At 37.1% G+C, this 24,398-nt stretch overlaps 1 protein-coding gene across 3 annotated transcripts in view; it reads left to right on the forward strand.

Annotated features, from left to right (window-relative positions):
* Positions 1-24,398, forward strand: part of LOC109074638 (zinc finger protein ZFPM2-like) — a 46,288-nt gene that overhangs the window by 16,507 nt on the left and 5,383 nt on the right. For all 3 annotated transcript variants that reach the window (XM_042776000.1, XM_042775999.1, XM_042776001.1), the window contains 3 exons: positions 8,782-8,906; positions 12,183-12,279; positions 24,099-24,305. In XM_042776000.1, coding sequence (XP_042631934.1) covers positions 8,782-8,906; positions 12,183-12,279; positions 24,099-24,305 — 429 coding nt within the window. The remainder of the gene's footprint in view (positions 1-8,781; positions 8,907-12,182; positions 12,280-24,098; positions 24,306-24,398) is intronic.

Genomic DNA, 24,398 nt, shown 5'->3' on the forward strand with positions numbered 1-24,398 from the left:
ATATCTGCCAACACTTTATTTTGACGCTCCCCAACACACATAGAAGTGCAACTTATTCTGCTAACCCTAACCTAACAGTCTACTAGTACTCTAATGATGGTTAGTTGACATGTAGTTGCAAAGTTACATATATTTAATAGAATGTTGAAAATGGACTAAAATGGACTATTGAAATAAAGTTGTAATACAATGCAACAGATAAATCCACAAAAAATACACCTTTTATTTGTCACAATTGCACAGTGTAAGACTGAGTAAAGTGACCCTGAAAGGTGCAGCTGGATGATGCACTGTATTAAGCCTTGTCCTCTTTAAAAGCATGAAATCTGATAATGTAATAATGGCATTTTGGGAGGCGCTTTATCTTGCATTTCACACTAGATTTACACAGTACAGTCACTAGTGCCAAACTGAGCTGACTTGCCTCCTATCTTCATATTTGATCACAGTCTTTGTAATCAGTTCTTGATGATGAGATATCACAGCACACTGATATTCACGCTCTTTGTTGCAAACTCTATCTCTGGATTTCCCCTTTTCTCCCTCCAGTCATCTGAATAAACATGATTAGTTCTGTTACAGACTCATTCTAACAATAATGAGGCACAGTGTTTGCTTATCTGATCAGGAAACAGTGTTTTTGTCTTCTCTGAAAGGTTCGAGTCTCTCTATGCCAAGCCAGTAGACACAGAAGATCTGGAATTGGTGTTTTTTGTGTGTGTGTGTCATATCTGGGACCAAACACCTATTTTGTGGATGCTTCACCTCATACACCTCTAAAACAATTGTTTGCTATAACCTGTGCATACTACCATTCAGAAGTCTCTTATGCTTACCAAGACTGCAAACAATACAGTAAAAACAGTAATATGGTGAAATATGATTACAGTTTAAAAAAACTAATTTATTCCCAGTCTTCAGTCACATGATCCTTCAGAAATGTAATGCATCCTTGCTGAATAAAAGTATTAGTTTCTTATTAAAAAATCTTACTGACTCAAACTTTTGAATGGCAGGGTGATAATATTTGTTAATAACAGTGGTATCACTGTGAAAAATGTAAAACAAAAAGTAGCAATGCAGTTTTTGTTTAATCATTGAAAAGAAGTGGCAGATATGCTTGTTATTTGAATGCATTTCACCAGTGTTTATAAATTCATAGAGGAGAGAGTCTTACATGCTACATTAGCACACTAAACTTATTTGCATATTCATGTACCCCAGTGCATCTTAATAGGAAAACATTACTGTAGTAACATTTTTTAAACACACATCACACTCAATCTGTACTGTAAGCAAGTGTCGTGACTCAACAAAACAAAGGGTGCTTGCAGTGAGAAAACTGAGCGTTTAATGAACACAGATATGTTAGATCCATTTGGATGTAGTTTATACAGCAATTTGGATTTCCACAAGCACAGCTAGACTTGCCTGTCTGATTTAGAAATACCGTTTATCTTGTTCACCACACTCTTTTTCTTTATGTTTCGTGACCCCTCGGATCTGTCACTAGTCCTTGTTCCCGGACCTCATAATTTACGAATTAAAGCATTGCCTGGAACGACTTCCAACATCTCAAATTGAATTAGCATCTGCAGTTATAACTTCCTTATGAATATTGCAGCGGAAAAGGGAATGATTGTCAAAAAAAAACAGATTCTGTCGGAGGACTTTCAGAAGAAGGCAGGATGGAGTGAGGGATTTTAATGAAAGTGTAGTGGATTAGAGAAATCCCTGGAACAATATGAAATCATTACAGCCGCAGTCGACATCAAAGTCCCACTGATTGAGCTCCCTAAAGCCTTTTCACACAGGGAGCAGGAACGCAGCGGAGAACATGTAAACCAGACAACAGAGAAACAGACAAATACACACACAGACAACCAGTCAAGAAAAAAAAAAAAAAAAAAACAGAGAGATGTACAGAGTCCAGACTTCTGACATTTAGACAGAGCATCATGGGAAATGAACCAAATCAAACTGAGGGAATTCATTATCTCACTGGCCTCCTTGTTTTCAGATCGTCTAGGCAGATATTCTCAACTCTTTTAAAGGAATCAGTTCTGACTGTGTTCAGTACAAAACAACCTCACACTCATGGACAGCATATGTGGCAGCTTTTGTCATCCTTCAAATCAATCATAAGTCATATTTACAAGTAATGCACTTTCAGGGAAGGTCTATGGGGCAAGACATATGAATGAATGAATGAATGAATGAGGCATGTATACTCTACATTTCACTGTGACAAACATTATAATACACACAGCCACAAGACTTCAACGTTACACGTTTTACACAGAGAAAATAAGAGCAGTAGCCCCCACAATAAATCAACGATTTAGACAACTTAATGCAACAATAAAAATATAAAGCACGTATTTCTGCTTTTAAAGTTGCCATTAAATTTATTTCTTTTTTTCTGAAGTTGAAATTACTTGTATAGCCAATTTGATAATACTTTTTATTACTTTTAAATTTAAGACAGCAACGGAACTTACGTTTTTAAGTTGAAGTAGGTGGAAATTTTTACACCAGGTGTCTTTGCCACAGAGTACTTACTTAATTAAGTACGGAGTACTATTAATAAACAACAAGTACTTACTATAGGGTTAGAATTTGGTTTAGGGTTCGTTGCCTGTAATTATGGATAATTTAGTGTTATTACTTTACTGTATGTAACAAAAGCATTATAAAATACCAAATGTTTCCAAACTCCGTCTCTTTCCTTCAATCAACCCTTTGTAAAGACCCGCCCCCTTAGTTACTGTTGCTACATCCGACAAACCATGGGGTTCTCACGCAGTAAAAAATACATCTGGGAGCAAAGAGGAAACCGACAACGAGCCGACAGACAAGACAGAGCAGGTTACTTTTGAAAAACATTGAAAACATTTTTAAGAAATTCAGACAGTAAATACTGTTTTGTGGCCTTTCCGTGTGTAGTGACCGATCGCAATAGCGATGGCGAATTCTGGTCAGATCACCTGTAAATCAAACTCTTGACGATGGGGGAATTGGCTGCAAGTTTGCATTCAGATCTGCTTCCATCCAATCAACAACCGGTTTAGAATCAAGTCCCGCCCTACAATTTTATTTTTCACTAATCAGTTCACCCGGACGAAAAGATCAGTTGCTGCTAAGGGTGGAAAGATACATGTATTCGTACCGAACTGTCACGGTACAGACATCTCGGTTCGGTGCATGAGGCCTTACAACGAATACAGGCAATTCACCTCCAATCCAGAAGGGGGTGCCCGCAGCAATGCAACGGTGTTTGATAACCGGCCGCCAGCAGAAGAACAGCGCTGATGTTTGGTTCAGTGTACTTTATTTTGATAAAGTACCAACTGTGTTGTCAGGGCAAGGTATACAGTAGGTGGCGGTAATACTCCTAAGGAGTGAACGGCCATAAAACGGAAGGAAGAAGAAGAAGAAGAACTGTGTTGTCAAGTTAGCAATGATGGAACTGATGTGTGTATGTGAGTGTGCGCGCACCAGCACGATCACTTCAACTGTTTCCTTATACCAGCAAAATCAACTTTAAACACTTATTGTATTATTAATAATGCATCACTGTATAAAGGTCTGCTTTTATTTGTGTACATTCACAATAAAAACAAAGCATTGTGCGTTTGTAAAATAAAGAAAACAAATAGGATGTAATTTTTTTGCCATATGAGTTTCCTTTCTGTGAACAAATTAAGCCTGCCACAAAAATGAACTGAAACTCCGCATATATATGCTATGTTACGTGTCGCACTGTTTTTCTCCCTTGTTTATCTGTAAACTAAATCAAATATATTTCAAGAATTTAATCCTTGTATGTAGGCCTATATATGTACTGCAGACTATATATATATTTAACATAATGTAATAATATTTAGTATTTTCACATCTAGGTGCAAAAAATGTAATTTGTACTACTGCATGTTCAAAATAAATGAAAAGAAACTGAGCATAGTATAATTGTTTGTTTTTTTCTGTTGTACCAAAATCATATCAAACCGTGACCCCGGAACCGAGGTACATACCGAACTGTGCCATCTGTGTAATTCCACGCCTAGTTGCTAAAATTGGCTTTTTTTTTTTTTTGTAATTTCTGAGGTAATCTAAAAATGAACAAATGGAAATAGCTCACCTAAAACTTACACGTGACTTCACCGCTATTAGGACAGCGTTCAGTTCAAAAACCGTCCCGAGCCGGGAGATCTTTGACTGTGTGACAAAGGTTTCTGTGCTCCTCTTGACCCTCCTCAGACGGACACAATGTGGCTCATTCATACGCCTGTCCCTCCTTACGCCTGCAGGAGGGGTGTGGGGGAGGGGGCTGTCAGCCGAATTAAAATACCACATAATAATAATAATAATATAAATAATGACATTGATAAAAGGGCTAATCTACACGAAACAAAACAGCGTGTTCCTCCCTGATTGTGTGGGTTGTTGCGGTATTCAATTAGGCCATTTTCACTGGCATATTAATCATCTTTTCAACAAACAAGCCGGCCTTAATTAAAGCGGAGCGCGAGGATAAAGACGTGTTGCTGGATCATCACTCCGTTTATCAGCCTCACGCACACACACCCCGCCGTTTAGCAAATCCCGCGCAGCGCTGTGAGGGGAATTTCAATGCTCTCTGGTTTGGAGCTGGTTTTTGGGAGGGGAGGAGGTGGATTTCGCGAGTTTCAAATACGGAGACTGTCAATGTGAAGCCCTCTGCCCTTCACCGCCGGGAGATGAAGTTATTCGTCAGTTTTATTTCAGCTAAAAAAGAGCCCGGAGAGCAAATCGCTTTAACCCGAAACACACGCGAGAGGAAGTTGAAACTCTGTGCTTCTCTTTTAAGGGCCTTGATGGGGAAAAGAGTCAGACAGACACCTTTAAATGGGGTTTACTATGATTAATGAACAGTTTTTTGACTGAAATCAGGCTGATATTAAGGCCACATATTTTCGAGATCCCAAATGCTAAATGCGCATGTTGTTTATTACAAAAATTTGCAGGACTTTTACCGTAATTTCCATAATACCCACACTTATCGTTAAATTTATAACATGTAATAATTCACTTTTATCTATTGGTCAAAACATTTTATTCAATATTTTAATCAATTACATATTTATATGCACACACACATATATATATATTATTTTTATATATTCTCAATTATGCTGTAGATTTATTGGCCACATTCATGAAATGCAAGAAGAACAAATTTCAAAAAAACTGACAAATAAACATTCTTCTTCTGTTTCAAAAACAAGACCCATTGTATTGTAAACAGAGTACAGCCATAATCTTAAATAATCTGAGTATAACATGTGCATTGTGTGTCCAGGGCAGACGGCGTGTTTGAACCCCACTCATCCACGCAGTGCACTTTGCCTCCGACATCTACATCACACAATCACGCCACACTCCCACAATCCTTTTCTTCTCTGGCTGCTTGACTCCAAGCACACTCAAACAGCCTGCTGCACCACGCTGAGAGATCTTTCTCATTCTCCCGCACATTCTATCCCGCTCTTTCCCAGTCTCTCTCTCCAGAAACTCGCGGCAGAGAGAGAGGAGAGAAGTCAAAAACCCGCGACAATGTGCCAGAGAAATATCAGAGTGGCTTTTTTTTTTTTTTTACTCGTCACCCAAGCCAAAGATGGGCCGTCTCCAAATCCTGCTGCCCTATCAGACAAATTAAAGTAAATCAAGCATGAAATGAAGCAGGAGAGCCTGGAGATAAGGTCCCTTTAAGTCCCTCACAGATTAGACCACTGAGAGAGAGAGAGAGAGCGAGAGAGAGAGAGAGAGGAGAGAGAGAGAGAGAGAGAGATGGAAGAGAGGGACAGTGTGGAAGGAGAGAGGTGCAGAAAAGGCTGGTTTCTCTGTGGCAGACGGTGCTTTTGATTACTTCACTTTGGTTCTGACGTAGAAGAACAGCTCTTCCCTCAGTCATTTTTCTGATAATGACTTTTGTTTATTTTAGTACTCCTGCATTCTGAAGTGCTATGGAGTGTGACTACATTTTGAAAATGAAATGTAGTTCATTGCAAGCGTCCTAATGTTCAATTGATGCATTGAAGTGGAACGGTACAGCAAATATTTTCAAAGAAAAAAGATTTCTGCCTGATGTTGTAGTAGCTTTTAACACGGTTTTCTCAAATATTGATTGGATTTTAAATTCTAAGTCTGTTCTTATGATCTTATGATCTGACTGATCTAAACGCCTGATTGGCCATTGCATTCATACGCTTGATGCAGGGAGCTTGATGCATACTACAGACTTACATCCTATTACAGCATCACGATATGTTTTGGTCTGATCTATAGACGTCAAACGAATTTATCCATTGTGTTGCTTTCTACGTCTTGCCAAATGTTTTCCTCCACCTAAATTAACTTGAAGTTCAAAGCATGTCACGCTGACATGACAATGAGGGCCAGATGAGATCAGATAAAAATATAGGTGTGGCTGTGGTTTTACACCTTTTGAGCAGAACAGCACATCCTGGCAATTTTCAAGTATCACTCTGCAAATAGCAGCTCTTGGAAAAGAACACGTAGTACCACGAAGATAGAAGACAAATTTAGCGAACATCCTTGCATACAAAAAAATATTTTGCAGAGAGTAAGTTTCCAACATCCTATTCAAACATCACTAACATCACATAATAAGATGTGCTTTCTTAAATGTCAAATGAAGAAAAATCAACGGAATATGAGTTTTAAATGGAATACATAATAAAAATAAGTAAGACTGAATATAACAGTAACATAAAAAGGTAATATGAATATACTGAAAAGTAATACTATAAAACTCATAAATAATAACTCATAATGAATAAAATTCATAACCGGATATGACAAATAAGAAAAATATAACAACACTGGAAATTTGCGTACACCTAGCTCAACCGAAACGTGTGTGATTGGTTATAATGTGCAACACTGGAAAAAATAACATATAAAAGAAATCTGATGCAACGTGAGCCAATCTAAATGTTATTCCACGAGTTGACAATTTTCATTTATTTTCACTTTTCATTTTATAGATGTAATTTAATCATGCAGGAGCAATTTTTGCCACTTTATCTTGAATTTGTGGGGCATTTTTGCCAAGAAACCCTGTTAATTTCCAACCCTGGAACGACAGGAGGATGAGTAAACGATGACATGATTTTTGGGTAAACGATCCCTTGAACCTTCAATGCGTTTTCATGTTGACTTAAAGTTTACAGTTTTGTGTAACATAAAAGAAGATATTTTGAAGAATGTTCATGCTGCTCTTCTCCTTACAATAAAAGTGTATGGAGATGATTACCATGAAGCAGACTGAAATTTAAGTCTTTATTTGCTGAAAATCTTCCTTTTTTACTTCAATTTTACTTTAATTCATTTTATTTTTATATTTTTTATTTAATTTTAAATTATGTTTTTCGCTCATGCATATGTTTATTTGCAGTCAGTTACAAGACATATTTGACAGTTTTGATGAACTGTTTCCTTAAATTATTCTAAAGTATAAACATATTGCATCATCAGTAAAGTACTGGTGTGCAGAATTCATAAATATCTAAATATATATTCATAAAGAAAACATGCACCACATTGGTGCCCTTCTGTAGATGAAGAGATCTATTCATCCAGAGAGGGGATGGGTGTAAAGGCTTAACCCTGATATCCTGAAATCACTGCCTCAAGATTCTCTTTATTTATCAATCCATCTGCCGGCATTTCGCATCTCCTCCTGAAACTGGATAATTTAACACGCTCCTGCACTGTTCACATCAAAACTTCCATCAAAAAGGAGCTTAATCAACCTTATCAGAAGCCCTGTCACAGCAGTGAGCGAAAGCCTAATCAAAGAGACAGGCAGGGTCACCCAGGAGAGGGTCAGACAGATGGGTGTATGATTTCTAATTGAGGGAGACTCTCACACTAGGGCTTAGTCTGCTCATGGAGTGCTGTGGTGTTGTGGTTAAAGATCTCAGCTGGTAACTGTGTAGCTGTAGGTTTAAAGCCCATGAACTTTCAGCATTGTGCCCTTGAGCAAGACACTAAACCCCGGGTCACCCCAGCGAGGCTGCAATGCACTTAATATAAAATACAATACACAGTATAAAGGAATATACAATCACAGGTAGTAGTGATGTGTATTAATTTTACGGCCCTATACACTACTGTTCAAACGTTTGTGGTCAGTAAGGTTTGAAATTGATTAAGGATGCATTAAATTGATCAAAAGTGACAGTAAAGACATGTTACAAATAATTATGTCTCAAATAAATGCATTTTTTCATACTTTCTGATCATCAAAGAAACCTAAAGAAAGTATCACCGTTTTACAAAAATATGAAGCAGCACAACTGTTTTCAACATTGATAATAATAATCATATTTTTTCAACAGCAATTCAGCATATTATACTGATTTTTGAAGGATCATGTGACACTGAAGACTGGAGGAATGATGCTGAAAATTCAGCTTTGATCACGGGAATAAATTACATTTGAAAATATTTTTACGTAGAAAACAGTTATTTTAAATTGTAATAATATTACAAAATATTACTGTTTTTATTTATTTTTATCAAACAAATGCAGCCTTAGAGAACATAAGAGACTCCTTTCAAAAACATTAAAAATCTCACCAACCCCAAACTTTTGAACTGTATTGTCCTTGGATGAAATATTTTAAAATATAACATCAAAAGCAAATGAAAAACATGTCCAGCTTTTGTTTATGTCATGACTGTAATTTTATTTATTTATTTTTTTTTCTGCAGGGGAGCTGAAAATGGTTGGTGAAGGAGGAGAGAGAAGGATTTGTTCTTGTCAGGCACTTCTGCTGGGCACCACATGGGGACCTTTCCCTGGGAAGATTGAGGTGGCCACAGGAGGAAGTGACAAGGTGGGTTTGCTTATTTATTATGGAGGTGAATTCAAAAGGTAAATTCGGGGCAGACGTGTTGAAATGTCTGTAGATGACAAATTCCATTTCTTTTTCACAAGAAAATGAAAAGAAAATAAGACATGTTGGTCTCTAGAACTGATGGGATGATGGGAATGATGGGAAATGTAGTTTTGTCTGCTTCCTAACTTCTTCACCTTTATCCCTATTTTTTATCTTTAAAAGAAAAAAATATGCTAGTCTATATATACAGTCTGAATTTTTGCTGAATTTTTTGATAACGATGACGTTCGCTCCTCTCATAAATACCATCATCATGATGTGACTCAACATAAGTGTGTACTATTGTGGTTAATCTAGGTCAGCATAATGTTTTACTTTGTATACAGTCTCAGTGAATTGCGGGTCATTAAAGGAAGGCTACAGACATAGAGACCGAAACGACAGATTGAGAAGAGAGCAAGGGACAGAAGTGAAATCAGTTGAAAGGTTTTTGTGTCCATTTTGTGTTTTGAGGCCTTGGAGAAGGCAGTGTTGTGTTTTGGAGTGCGAGTGTGTGTGTCACGGGTAATCTGTGCCCGTGGCAGGTTTACCCTGTGAAGCGGACTGGTATCGCAGGCCCATTGTTGTTGCTCCTGTCAGAGCGGGGAGAGGCCGATGGAGGCCTGCGCTGGCCTGATAAGGGGAAAGAGGATTCAGCGGAGAGAGAGAGAAATGACTCAAGGAGAGTGGAGTGCTGTGTAGACTCTGTCTTTTTCATGAAGTATTCCCACACAGTCAGATCCACGCAAGCCTCTCTCTCTTTCTGACGCTCCATTCTGAAGGTGAGGCTTTAAAAAGAGACGCCATACATACTGTAAGTGAGTCCGCAGGTAAACAAAGAATGCAAAACGTTTGTTTGGTTCTCACAGGCTTTTACTGGTGTTTGTAAGACAAGGCAGCATCACTGTTACTATCGCTCATACTTTAGGTTTGTGATCTCAAAAGAAGAGCTCAGGTGGGCTAATTAACCATATAGCAACCACATTATTGCTAGAATACCCTAACAACCACCTAGCAACACTTAAAATAATGCGCTGGCAATCACCCACAACACCCTAGAGCAGTATTTGTCAACCAGGGGTCCGGGGTCCACTAGGGGGCCTCAGCAAACTTCCAGAGGATCTGCGAGATGACTTAAAGGTATATAAATTAATACATTATAATTAATATAAAACATATTCAGATTCTAATCTAGATGTTAAAAAATTAATCTGAGGTAAACTGGGGCCTTCAAGTCAAAAAGGTTGAGAACCACTTTGTTTTACAGTTGTTAAAATGTAAATGTTCAGAAAATGTGAAATCGGTTTGCTGGGACATCAATAATTTTTTCAGTTCCGTGTCATTATACAAATATATTTGCCCAATCAGAACCAAGTATTCCAGAGAGTCGTGTTGTAATAACAACAATTAGATCATGTTATTTTTGTCTAAAAGTGTTGCCTTTAGCATGTTAGAAACTAATTGTCACTGTAGATTAATTGGGCCCCTGTATTTTGATGTAGTTTGGCATAAATCTCTACATTTATATGCATGGACCCCAAGCAGAGCCCCATGTCATCAGTTTGTACTAATTTCAGATGAATTCATCTCAGCCCTTTGAGGTGAAGTGGATATGATCTCTGCTACCTGTAGGGATCAGGAGATGTCCGGCTCTAGAGCAGCATCATCCCTTCACATCCCTGTGGAGGAGGAAAGAGAGCCAAATGCTTTCCAGACTCCCAGACGGTTATCAGTGCGCTTATCTCTCCAGGAGCTCACGCTCACTCTCTCTCGGGCCAAATCTGCATTTTTGCTGAATCCGATCATCTTCCTGCCGACTGGTCAGTCCCAGACAGGGCTGGCAGGACTTTGTCTTATGGCCTATTAGAAATAGAGAGTGAAGACAAAGAGGAAAATATACCCTTGTGAAAAAGAAGCACTTTAGCATACTTTTAACAAGACTTCATTATTGAAATTATATTAAATATAATATTTAATGCAACTTAATTGCAATCAAATATTTAAATTAAATGTATTATAGTTTACATTTATATTAAATGCTATTTGCTGATTTTTTTTAACCCACTTAAGTAAAGTACCTCTTAATAAGTAATTTCATAATTAATTCTATTGTCTTAGTTCAGTTTACTGCTGAATGTACCGACAAGTGTGTATGATAAACTTAAATCTACTTTAATTCCATTTCTGTTGAAACTTGTATGTCATGTATTTATATATGTTTCTAATTACATCTTTGTAATTATGAAGTGGCAATTCAGGACATTTAAAACAACTATTAATTTTAAATATAATATCAAATAACACACTCTAGTTCAATGATAATCAAGTACTTTCCATGTGCTTTAATATGTTAATCAACACATCAAAATAAGTGTACTTTACTACAGCATGACAAAAGATTATTAATATATAATTATTTAAAATGCACTTTAAAATAAAAGTTTAAATTTGGCATTATTACAAAGTGCACTTTTTAAAAGTCTACTTAAGTGTGTTAAGAAGCACACACGAAAGTGTCTTTCTTTAAGTACACTTATGTGGCCTTTATTTCATTTATATTATATTATCTACACAAGCACAGTTTTTTTTTTTTTTAAATATACTTTTAAGATTTGAACTTCACTTCTTTTTCACAATAATATATTTTGCAACATCACGGATATCACACAATTGTGTGATTTTAACAGAAATATCCATTTAATTTAGTCGTTTTGTTTTCAATTATAAAATCAAATCTTCCCTCCATCCTTTTGAAACCCATGCCAGCTCTTTAAATTCCCAGTGTGTGGGTCTGAGGAAGCTGTGATGCTGTGATAGAAGGCACAATGTGTCTAAAGATCAGTGCTCAGCATCCGCTTCTTCTGTCTCCAAGTCCATGCCGCTCCATTCTAGATCCCAAAGCTCCCAAAGGATGAGATCTGATCAGGTGAAACATTCAGAGGCTCTCTAACAATACAGCCATTCACAGGGCGAACGGGACGGGGTGTGGCCTCCTCGCCCCATCCTCACACACATACATGGAGATATAGCTTTGGAATGGCCTTTGGGAATGATGAATGCATGGCTGAAGTTGTCCAAACAAGCTCACTTAGACACTGGATAGCTTGTCTACAGACTGTTCACTGAATGTCTGATGCAAAAATAGCAGGTTTTGGGTGAAATCAGCTGTTCACGGCTGTCAGTCAGATGGTCTGTTCTGATGTGGAGGAGACTGAAGTGTGTTTTGTGTCGCAGGTTTCGCTGGCACTGAATGGAGGTCCTCGCTGGCTGACGGACATGATGTGGGTCAGTGCGGAGGATGGAAAGAGCAACTGCGCCATGTACAGTAAAGGTGAGAATGTATTCTTTAGGCCAACAAATGTCTTCTGTCAGGCTTCTGTGCCTGAGTCATTGAACCGGGAGTTAAAGACTCTGTGAAATAGCAGGACAAACACAACTGTAACAAAAAATTATATCAGAAGGATATCCATTAGCAGAAATGTTTTTGATGAATACAAACCGTGTTTAAATGCATGACTTTGTAACTGTATTGTGTATTGGATCAAAACCCATGGCTATGTCACAATATTACTGTTTTTATTGTATTTTTTATTAAATCAATGCAGCATGATGAGAATAGTGACTTATTAAAAAATAAAAATAAATCTTGCAACCCAAGCCTTTGAACAGTAGTGTTTGTATCTGCCTTTGTATTTTTGGATGGGTGCCCCTCGCAAAGAGATCATCATATCTGAAAAGTAAAAGTAGTACTACTATATGCTGTAGATGCCCTCAAAGCTGTAGCCCACGTGGTCTGAAAGCTTAAATCCCCCGTGCCTTGACTTCATATACAGTGAATTTAAGACCCATGTGCCCTTTTCCAAGATAAAGCCATGGCCCCGTTTTTACCAAAAGAAGAAAAAGTGAGCGGTAATAACTTACCATTCCACGAACAAATGCTCAATGTTTAAAGAGCAGAAAGATAACTCTTTGTTGCTGGCGCTCGCTCTCCTTGACTAAAAGTGATATTTCTGCTAAAGTGCTCCAGTTTTTTATTATCTGCAGGGGCTTAATTGATTAATCTACTTACAGTACATGTGTAAGTTCAACAGAGAACAATCCCTTCTCCATTCTGAAAAAAAGACTTGAGGAAATGAAAGACTTAAAGGCCTTTATCGCACTTATCTGAGAACACAGAGAAATAGAATAATGGTTGAACATCTCCAGCAATGTCAAATTCCATTATCAGTGTATTCAAACAGTACTGGCCCCCGGGAGGAGTCCCCGCTCCACCAGCACCAGCGACTGCGACTGCCTTTAATTAAAAGACAACACTGATGAACTGAAGGGCTTTCAAGAGAAGATATTAAGGAACTGAAAGGGGGTCGGGATCGATTAGGCCAGGCTGCCGGATATCTCACGAACTCTCTGGCTTCCTGTCCTCAAGCAGATTGCAGAGTTAGCTCTCCCAGCGCTGGTCACAGCAGAAGTTCTGAGAGCGAGGATTTTATACTGTATGCAGATTATTAGGCAGTATCCACATATTCTGGATTTGAGGATGAAATATCATAGTACAATGTCGGTTTTCAGACTTTATTTGCTTTGCTTGCTTGGTCTGAACCTGAGCGTCGTACTGGTCTGTTTTGATATTATTTGGCTCTGAGGGCCATTTAAGTTCATGGGGCCCGGACATAATTATGTCGGTTGTAGGGCTGGGTATTGACACAGACTTCACAAGTCAATTCAATTTATAAGCTTTCGATTATATTTTGAATTGGTATTGATTTGTTTGGAGATATATACATACTCCTTAGGATATATATATATATATATATATATATATATATATATATATATATACATACACACACACACACACACACACACAGGGATGTACATAAGTGCGCATGCATGTGACCAAAAAAAAAAAAAAAAAAAGTGCTTTGTGAATAAGTTCAGAGTGCTCATTTGCATACCAACATGATTGGCAGGTGTTAATGCACAATCAACATTTTATAACTGTAACACTGTATAAGATTTCCATCCATACTAAAAGCATAAATCTAGGCTATGTGCTGCCGGTTTTAGAGTAAAACACAAAAAACTGTGACATATCATTCACTGATGCGCTTCACTCGGCAGCGCATACTTGCCAGCAACAACAACAAAAAAATATATATGTGTGTGTGTGTGTGTGTGTGTGTGTGTGTGTGAGTGTGTGACCCTGTACCACAAATCCAGTCTTAAGTCGCTGGGGTATATTTGTAGCAATAGCCAAAAATACATTGTATGGGTCAAAATTATTGATTTGTTTTATCCCAAAAATCATTAAGATATTAAGTAAAGATCATGTTCCATGAAGATATTTTTTTACATTTCCTACCGTAATGTATCAAAACTTAATTTTGATTAGTAATATGCATTGCAAAGAACTTCATTTGGATCATTTTAAAGGCGATTTTCTCAATATTTTTTTTTTTTGCACCATCAGATTTCAGATATTCAAATAGTTGTATCTCGACCAAATATTGTCCTATCATAACAAACCATACATCAGTGGAAAGCTTTATTCAGCTTTCAGAATACTTTTAAAAATCAAATTCAACGTTGAAATATTGCTAAAAAATTAAATCAAAAAAATATAAAAATTAACAAAAGCTTCAAAATTACAAATAAACCTCAAAATGGTGGTTGAAATATAACAGGTTTAAAATTAACACAGAGTCCATTCTCAAACATGCATTAAGTAGAGTATCACTAACAGAAGATGATAATATCAGCATGTAATATAAAAATTCATGACAGGTGTATTCAAACATGCATTAAGTAGAGTATCACTAACAGAAGATGATAATATCAGCATGTAATATAGTGAATATATTTAGCAAAATGCTGCTCTCCTAAATTATTTTTTTCTAGCTAACTAACGAGTTTATAGACATTGAATGTCTTTCTGCAGAGGTAAATGTAACGTTACATAACATTGTTTATTGACCTTTTTCCATTGTTGAAACACTTATTAAGAGATTGCATCTTCATACTTTTTAGTAAGTTATTCTGTTTTTTCAACACACCTTCTGATGTTCATGTTTATTTCATGCTCGGCTACAGCGATCTGTCACACCACATCAAAGAGCAACATAACAGTATTGTTGGAATTTGGTGTTAAAATTGACAGAATTAGACCACCCAAACATTTCAAAAGTAATAAAGCATGAATTTTATTGTGATTGTTGCATAGTAGACATACTATAAATAATGTTTAAGTTAAGCTTTGTTCATGCATGAACTGAAAACAGCATAAAAGATTAATCTTGGAATTTAAGAATTGATATCAGTTCTTCAAAGTGAAGACTGATTAAAAGCCATGAATCGATATTGTAAACTCAGCCCTAGCCTCATGTAGCAAGACCTTCAGACTGACAGAAGAAGGTCTGGACTTCATCGCAGCTTGCATTGGCCAAGGACCGCCATAAAGCAACCAGTTTTCATTAGGGGAGTGAAAATGTAAAGTCAATTCATATAATAGACTGATGTGCAACCAGTAAATCATTCACTCAAGAAGGTTGTGTAAGTTTCGTGCAACAATGGCACAGAGTCTATGCTGTGAACTTCACATGTTTTTAAAAAAACAATTGTTTAGTTGATCCTGATAAGCGCTTATTGTCATAGTTGTAAACGCAGCCATGAGGGAGTTTGGCGACACGATGGCTTTGTTTCCATGCAGACCCGTAAAGAATGCATCTCCCATAAACCCTGTAGAATTAAACCAATCAGATGACAACTTTGAAACTGCGGTGTTTTCCATTTTGTGTGCCTTATGCATCAGACGTTCAGTAACAATGAGTACAGTTGTTCCCTGTACAAAGTCTGTCAAACCAGACCACTGTTTTCAAGCAGACTTGCCAAATGCACATCTGAGTTCAATGACAATTCGAACTTGTAGACGTCAAGCAAACTTGGTTCCACACCAGAAGCTCTCCCAAGAATTCACCATTGAAAAACCCATACAGGTTGACCACTCATTGGGATATTGGGGTGAACGTGGTCCCATGAGTGTCTATAGTGGTTCTGGAATGGTGTTTTCTATAACAGACTATGGGTTGTTGTCGTCTGATATGAAATGTTGTGGCGGTAGCATTCGTGCGTCTCATGAACTGATGAGTTCCAGCGAAGGGGGCAGTAAAATTCTTAAGCGTGTGTTTTATGTGTGCTCTCGATCCTGTCAGAGGGCTTTTGGCTTATCTTGAGTGAATGTCGAGGCTGGAAATGTCAGGCACGGGCAGAAAAAATATGAGATTATGAAGCTGCTGGATGTTGTCATGGGGTTGTGATGCGTCATAAATCCTGGTTTGATGGCAGTGGATGTCTGGATCAGGAGGGACACGGCTTAAGGACTGCAGAGTCTCTGAGCTCTGCCACTGAACAAGAAAGAGGTTTATTCTGGTCATTAGATGATGCAGACCTCATCTTTTGATTTATCATCCCCCCACCCTTGGATTTTCACTCTCCTCCCTTCATATTTCATGCTGGCTGTCTCTCTTTCTCTCCCCCTCTGTCTCATTTCTTGATGGACTGATATCTGACAGGCTTATGGCTGTCTGTGATGGGAAGGAGCAGCTCTGTTAAGGTGAATCTGGGGTCAGCAGAAAGAAAAAGGCCTGGCACACCGCGGCTAGAGGAAACGGTGGTCGTTGACTTATCACCTGTAGTTTCCTGTGATAGTACTAGTGGATAGTAGCCAGAAAGCCATGTGGAACATTTGTAATGCTGCTTAAATGTATAGATTGTCCACCTAGAAAGGATGTCCTGATTATGACTACAGAAAATAGGATTTTAACCCTTTAAAAGCCAGTCTGTTTACGTAATTGAATCATCAGATTTTTAATAAAAAAGAAAAACTACCACACACACACACACACAAACACACACACAAAAGTCTGTTTAGGTGTAATTGCACACAGATTAAACATTTAAAAAAACACACACACACACACACACACACACACACACACACACACACACACACACACACACACACACACACACACACACACACACACTTCTTCTAAACACAGACTACACTCTGATATCAACACCAATACACCCATAAAATTCTGATTACATCATTTCAATTCAGTTGGCCTTTTTTTCAGCAGAAGCAGAAAACAGGAGAAAAACACATTTTTGCTACATAGGCCAAACATGAGAAAATGGTCCTATCAGGTTTAAAATAGTAAAAACGTTTAAAAGAATAGTACAAATTATAGAATGACAACATATGAACAGAGAATGCATAGTTTTATCCCTAAATGGCACTGCAATTAAATATTGCAATTTTAATGGGTTACAATTGTGACATTTATGTGACTATATATATATTTTTGTACCTAGTGTAAAACAGGTTTATGCAAGGAAATGAAGGTAAATTATAACCCCCCCCCCCCCCAAAAAAAAAACAAAAAAACTTTTGACAGAATTTATGCTTTTTGCATTAACACAGTCAAAATTATTAAAAAGAAGACAAGAGACAAAAATGACCCTAAGGATGCACAAGAGTTAAATACATGAATTATTCTGTCATGTTATTGATTTTGAGGATATGAAACAGGAATCTTGAATGTATCTTGGGTGTCGTGGTTCAGGGTTACAGCGTTATGTGAGAGGAATTTCAGTTTGATTCTCACTGAAGACGAAGTCGACAGAGACAAAGTTTAATTGAGTTTTCCTGAAACCAATCGGGAGTTTTGCTAGAAGGTAGAAAAGCAGAAGCACATAATCCTCTTCCCACTGAGGCGCTTGCTTGAGGGGTATCTCTCCTCCCTTTCTCCCAATCTCTCCCTCCTTGCGTCCCTCCCACGCTCTCTCCTGCTCTATCCCATTACCTGGAAAAAAGCAGAGGGTCCCAAGCCACAAAACTGAATACCCCTAGATAAAAGTGAAAAATTTCCTTCTGAGATGTTTTTTTTTTTCTTTTTTTTCTAGAAGCTGCAGTTGTTTTTTATAGTCACAGATCAAAGTGTCTCAGCAGTGTGACTCTATAGGATGCTCTATAGGGTCAGAACCATCAGCTATACTCCACTGAGCGGCAGAAATCTTCCCAGTGTGAGTGCAGCGACCTTCTACTGGGAGAAATAACTATAAAGCGATTTGCATTGTATGTCAGTCATTGACCATAATCCCTAGTGAGGCCCGGCAGTGTCCTGTAGTGTGTCTAACAATTCCTGAGAAAGAGAAGGTGATGGATGAGTGTAAGAGCACAGCTGCTTATTTACCACAATTACACAGATTTAAAAAAAAAAAGAAAAAAAAAAAATCCTTGCAGCATCACCAGACTTTGTTTACTTTTTTACCATTAAAGTTTTTTCTTTAATGTTTGTTTACCTTTGTTTTCATTTTGTTTGTTTAACCTTTGTTTACCAGTTTTGTTTGCATTTTGTTAATGTTTACCTTTATATTTGCCTTTAAATTTACATTTAACAATTTTATTAACAGTTACTTTAAATGTACCTTTTTTGTTAATGTTATCACTTATGTTTACATTTTTTAAAAATATTTTCCTTTACATGATTGTACTTATATTTATGTTTTTATTTATTTTTTACATTATTAAAATTTTCCTTTACATTTGCCTTTACATTTTTGTTTACTTTTACATGTATTCATTTTACTAACATAAACCTTTAGATTTGCCTTTGTTTATTTTGTTTCAAGTTTACACTTGCATTTACTGATTTTGTTAGCGTTTCCCTTTACGTTTGCCTTTGGTCATTAATTGTGTTAATATTTACATTTCCATTTTCTATAATGTTTCTCTTTACTTTTACATTTGTTTGCCTATATTGTTAATATTTACATTTCTACAGTATATACATTTTAATCTTTTCCTTTACATGTTTTTTTATGCTTTTATTAAGTCTTACATTAATATTTGCCTTTAATATTTACGGTTTAATTTAACAACTTCGTTAATGTTAATAATAATTAGATAATTATTTTGTTAGCGTTCCCCTTTAAAAGGATTTGTTTACCTATGTTGTTAATGCTTACATTTATATTTACTTTAATCTTTTCTCTTTACATTTGCTTTTGTTTACTTGTTTTATTAACGTTTGCCTCTGTTTGGTAATGTTTATTTATTTTGACTTATTTTGTTAATGTTTACCTCTACATAATGTTGAAACCTTTGTGTTTTCTTTTGCCTTTGATGTTTATTTTGTTATCATTTACATGTTTTTTTTTTCACATTTACCTTCATGTTTGCATATTTGTTTAAAAAGTTTCCTTTATGTTCACACTTACATTCATGTTTATCATCTGTTTTTTTATTTTTTTATTTTGTAATCCATGTGCTTACAAGCATGTATATGCTGTACATGCATGTCAATTCGACGGCGTGGCGCGCAGCTATTAAGGAGCTGTCACAAAGCTTAATTACACATTCGGATATGGAAATGAGATGCTGCCTGTCAGCGAGTCTGTGATTTGAATGCTTCACATGTAACACAGAGAGACTGTCAAGAAAGAGTTCAATCAAAAATGCTCAAATAACCGAGTTGAACAGCTAGCTACACTCTCCTCCGTCTTTATTAAGATCACCGCAGTATGAAAAACAGTAAGTGAGGGGGAGGGAGGATGGGAAGGGGGTCTATCTCAGGCAGAATTGATGTGGTTCTATCCATATTCATATTCAGCAGCAGCTGTTATCGCTTTAAAGACTTTCTAATTACAACAACAAGACAAAAACTGCTTGGATACGGTCCAGACCCACTAAATGATAAAATAAGCGCTCATTCACTCTCTCGCATACTTTCTCTCTCTCTCTCTTCCTCTCTTAATCTCCACAAAGCACCTTGGAGTCTACTCACCCAAATACATGCCAATGAACAGGGACAGTGGCATTCGGAGATGCAGGTGTCACGTTTGATAAGAAACTTCTGGATTAAATATGCTGTGGCTAATGAGCAGCCGGGCGAGCCAGCGAGGGTGCGACCATGGGCACGATTGTTCTCCGGCTGATAACATTCTGCGGAAGAAACAGCCAAATTCCATCATTTAATAAACAGCCCCGGCCTCTATCAGAGAGAGCGCCTGGATCCCGGTGTTAAGTGGGAGACATTGCTTTTCATTATGCCAATCTCAGGGGGCTCCGTAGGGGTGTGGAGGTGCAGCGACTAACAAATTGTCCCATATTTAGACACGTTTGTTTGTGTGTGAGTGTGAGGTGCATCACTATTACTGTTGCTCATACACTAAATCATTTTGGATTTACTTTATTTAAATGATTTTCCCTCAGAAGTTGCTAAATCTCACAAAGAATTAGAAAGAAACAGCACACTGAATTAACTAAAGTTTACTCTTTATCTTATCTTATCTTATCTTTTATTATATTTTAGATCTATCTTATCTGTTGTTGGTACCTTAATACGTAGCGTTAAGGTACTATTATGACTAATAAGGGGTAAATAAGGTACAAAGTTGTGCCTTTGAAGGCATTTCCCCACTGACAAGATGTTGTACCCCTAAAAGTATGATTTATGCACATTTTATTCTGAGATACATCCTATTCATCTAATTTAGTAAAAAGCTGTGGAGGTCAAAGATTTGAGCTCTTCGAGGTCATTCTGATGCCATATTGAAGCCGTCGGACTGATGCAAAGAAAGCAAAAAAGGAAAGTGAGGCAGACGCAGGTCTTGACCTGTCACTCGTAAGGAGCTTTGTTCACCCAGCCAGTAAAATCTCACTTTCTGCCAGCATCCGCTTTAACCGGACCAGTAGGCTAGCTGTCAGGAAGATGATTCATTTTTCAGAGCTCATATTTAGAAATTGGAAAACAGCGGGATCATTTTTTTGGCAGACCTGTCAAGCTACCGCCGCTCTTCAGTTTGAACCTGAAAGCTGGGGGAGTGTGGTGTGCTGCAGGAAAATAAACACTGACTGCAACGCCTCATGAATATACAAAAAGAGGCATAACTTCACACCCTGCTACACCCGCCAGATGACTGGCCGTGCCTCACAGGGAGCCGCACGATGCCCCTCTGGTGTGTGTTTGATGTAGTGCGTGTGCCAGGAGATCAGTGAGGGTGCAGGTGTGTGGGGCAGATGGAGGAGAGGTGATACCCAGGGCGCTGGCTAGAAACACAGAAACTCCATAAGGGCGGCCCCGGGGGAACAGAGCCGTATGACTGATGCACTCTGGGATGCAGCGAGGCAGAGATGTGATTTATGGAAGGGAGCAGTGAAAGTGAGCTCCCCGCTGTCTCTCACACACACTGCTGCTGCGCTTGCAAAATCTTTTTATGAAACTTTCTGTCTGCTTTTTCTTAGGACTTTCTCATTAAACACAGTTGCTGGGTGAAATAAAGATGGTCGTGGCCAAGTAATGTAGGTTGTTTTATGTCATGAGTCACAGTGTTGCAGTTGAAAGGTAGAGGAGAATGCATAGTTTATATTTTATTTTAAAATGACACTTGTAATTTTGAAAGAGGGTTAAACACTTTTAAATAATTAGGAAGACTTTGTGGTGTCAAATGTAAACCTGTACAGTGTAAAACAATGCAGAATGTTAAAACCTAATCGATGTGAAACATATGAGGGAAGCAGATCTACAAATCACATATAGAAACCTACCATTCAAAGACTTAAGGTCAGTAAGTTTTTATTTATTTATTTTGCTCAAGAAACATTATCAATGTTGAAAACAGCTGCTTAATATTTTTGTGGACATCATCATTCTTTTTTTCCCCAGGATTCTCTGATGTATAGCAAGTTCAAGTACTGAGTCATGTTTGCAAATCAATCTCTAACCTTTATATAATGTGATTTTTCTGGATTTTTTGGTTGATATTCTGTCTCTATCTGTTAAAATAAACACACCAAAAAAATTACAGACCCTTAATTTCAAAATCAAAATCAGCAGGGGATCAAATAAACATTTCCCCCACTGTATATTGAAATAAAAAGTAAACCTAAGCCCAGTTAATACTTGCAGCACTGACAGAAACAAACAGTATTTAACAGAGAATCAATCAAACTGTCTTTATGAATGATCCTGAAAGACCTTGCTCTCAAAGGTGAGGACATCGCCACCTTGTGGCAAAGGCTTTAGTCCCACAGATTCCTCAGAAAGCACCCTTTAAATGAAGCCTGACCACAGTCTTCTGTCCAGACAGCACCCTACAGCCGATTCTCTAAAAATGCTATTACTATGAAGTTTCCTTTAGCCTGCAACTTTCATTTTTTAGTCATGTTGCTATAAAGCTTTCTTATTTTCTTTCCAGCTTTGAAAATAAAGAAACTCATTGACAGATTCAAAAATTTTATTTAATTTATGGGTAAAAGAGAGAGGGAGGAAAGACACACATGCATTTAATTTAAACCTCTCATTGTCTTCACTACAGTGTGTCGTGCCAAAATAAACTAAAATAGCAAAGACACAAGAACAGAGGCTAAACAACACTTTTTACTGCAAATCCTACTATAAAATATACATTATTTACACACTGCAGTTTTTATGCGATTTGTCCATTATAAATATGCACCATGCAATGTAGTATCTAAAAAATACCAGTTACATCATTTATGGTTACTACAATAAAACTGGTGACTTAGTTTTATCATGATCACCACCAAAAGTTACCAAATACGGTAAAATGACAAAAAATGTGCTGTTAAGATACTGAATTGTTATTAATAATTTTAGGCTATACAATAAAAATGTTGAGATGCCACTTTATTTCCATTCTAAAATCTGAGTACTGAAGCAAAATCGGTTGAAAAACAACTTCATTAAAACATCTGTTTTATTGAATGGACACCCGTTCCTCATGTCAGACCCACAATAACAAAAGTCCCATCCATGCAAGCACATGTAATTAACATTCCTCGACAGGAGGCATGACGGCGCATCACAGGTCACTTTTTCTCCTTCGGCATGCTGTCAGAGAGCACTCACACATCTTTGAAAGGTAGCATTGAGTGTACATCATCCTCATTGTCCAACTCCCCAATTAGTCCACGTCCTAATTCTAGCATTTAGTGCTGGCATATCATGTCTCCTCTTGTTATCTTGTGTTCCAGACTTTTGTAAATAGTCATATTTAAAACTTTAATCCCCTCAATGGAAGATGACGTGCAGACAGAAAGTCCGTCATTTAGACAGATAAATGTTATCTCATTCACAAAGCACTCCTCTTCTTTTTAACTGGCTAATGAGTTTGTTCTGCGGAGTCCAGTGGAATGTTTCATCCGCAGCCCTTCAATTTGATAATGCTGTACTTTTATCCGAGATGTCCATTCTCTTTAGCAGCAGTGTCTTTGGCAATACACTTGTCCCTCACTTGTTTGTTGCGGCTTCAAAGCAATGCATTTGTGTGTAGGACAGCAGTTCAAATAGCATTATGTTTCTATTTACCACTATGCCAATTTCTGTGTATTTAATATAAAATAGATAAAAGTAAAAGCTTACTACTGCTGTTTATGAAAAACAAATTTGTGAGGTCTTGCAATGATACCACACTGCCAAAAAAAAAAAAAAAAAAAAAAATATTATATATATATATATATATATATATATATATATATATATATATATATATATATATATATATATATATATATATATATATATATATATTTGCAACAACAAAAAAATGTCCTCTGGGTGAGTTTTACAGCAAGTAAAAAGCACTAATTATTGATCTATTTTTAGGCATAAACAAAATATAATACCGCATTTCATATTTCACTACAAGGTCTATTTGATGGGTTCATTTTTATCAGGACAATCTCTTTTATAAGATTATTGGAAAATGACATTCGTCAGGACTTCGTAACCTAATGTTGCTCTCTGTCAAATTTTCTAATGATCAATTATCATTTATTTTCAATTCTGTTTCAACTTAGGGTTAAAAGTGGCCTTAAAGGGAAAGTTTATCCAAAAAATAAAACTTATGTCATCCTTTACTCACCCATATTGTATTCTAAACCTGTATGACTGAATTTCTTCTTTGGAGCACTAAAGATAATATTTTGAAGATTTTTCAACTGTTTTTGTCCTTGCAATCAAAGTCAATGGGGTCCAAACAAAACAAAACAAAATAGCATAAATAACTTTTTTTTTTAAATGGTTAAAATATTTTATTAAATATAAAATTTGCTTTTTCTCACAGGAGGACATGTGTGGTGTTCCACAACTAAAAACATCATGGAAGGAGACGAACTTGCAGCCTGTGTGGTGGATTTGCACTGGCATCTTCAAACACCAGCCCAAACTCCCTACGGTCAAGGGATGTACCCAGCCCGACAGCTGGATGGCATTCAACTCCTTCCTCAGCAAGCAGCCATGGCGTCCATTCTGCCCAGTGCTATCATCAACAGTGAGTGCTGCATTATCAGGCCTCTGCCACAGTGGATAGACTGATTAATGTACTTGGATAAAAATGGAAATCCATGTCAAAGAGTCATCACAG

This window comes from Cyprinus carpio, chromosome A19 (genome assembly GCF_018340385.1).
Source record: "Cyprinus carpio isolate SPL01 chromosome A19, ASM1834038v1, whole genome shotgun sequence".
Lineage (NCBI taxonomy): Eukaryota > Metazoa > Chordata > Actinopteri > Cypriniformes > Cyprinidae > Cyprinus > Cyprinus carpio.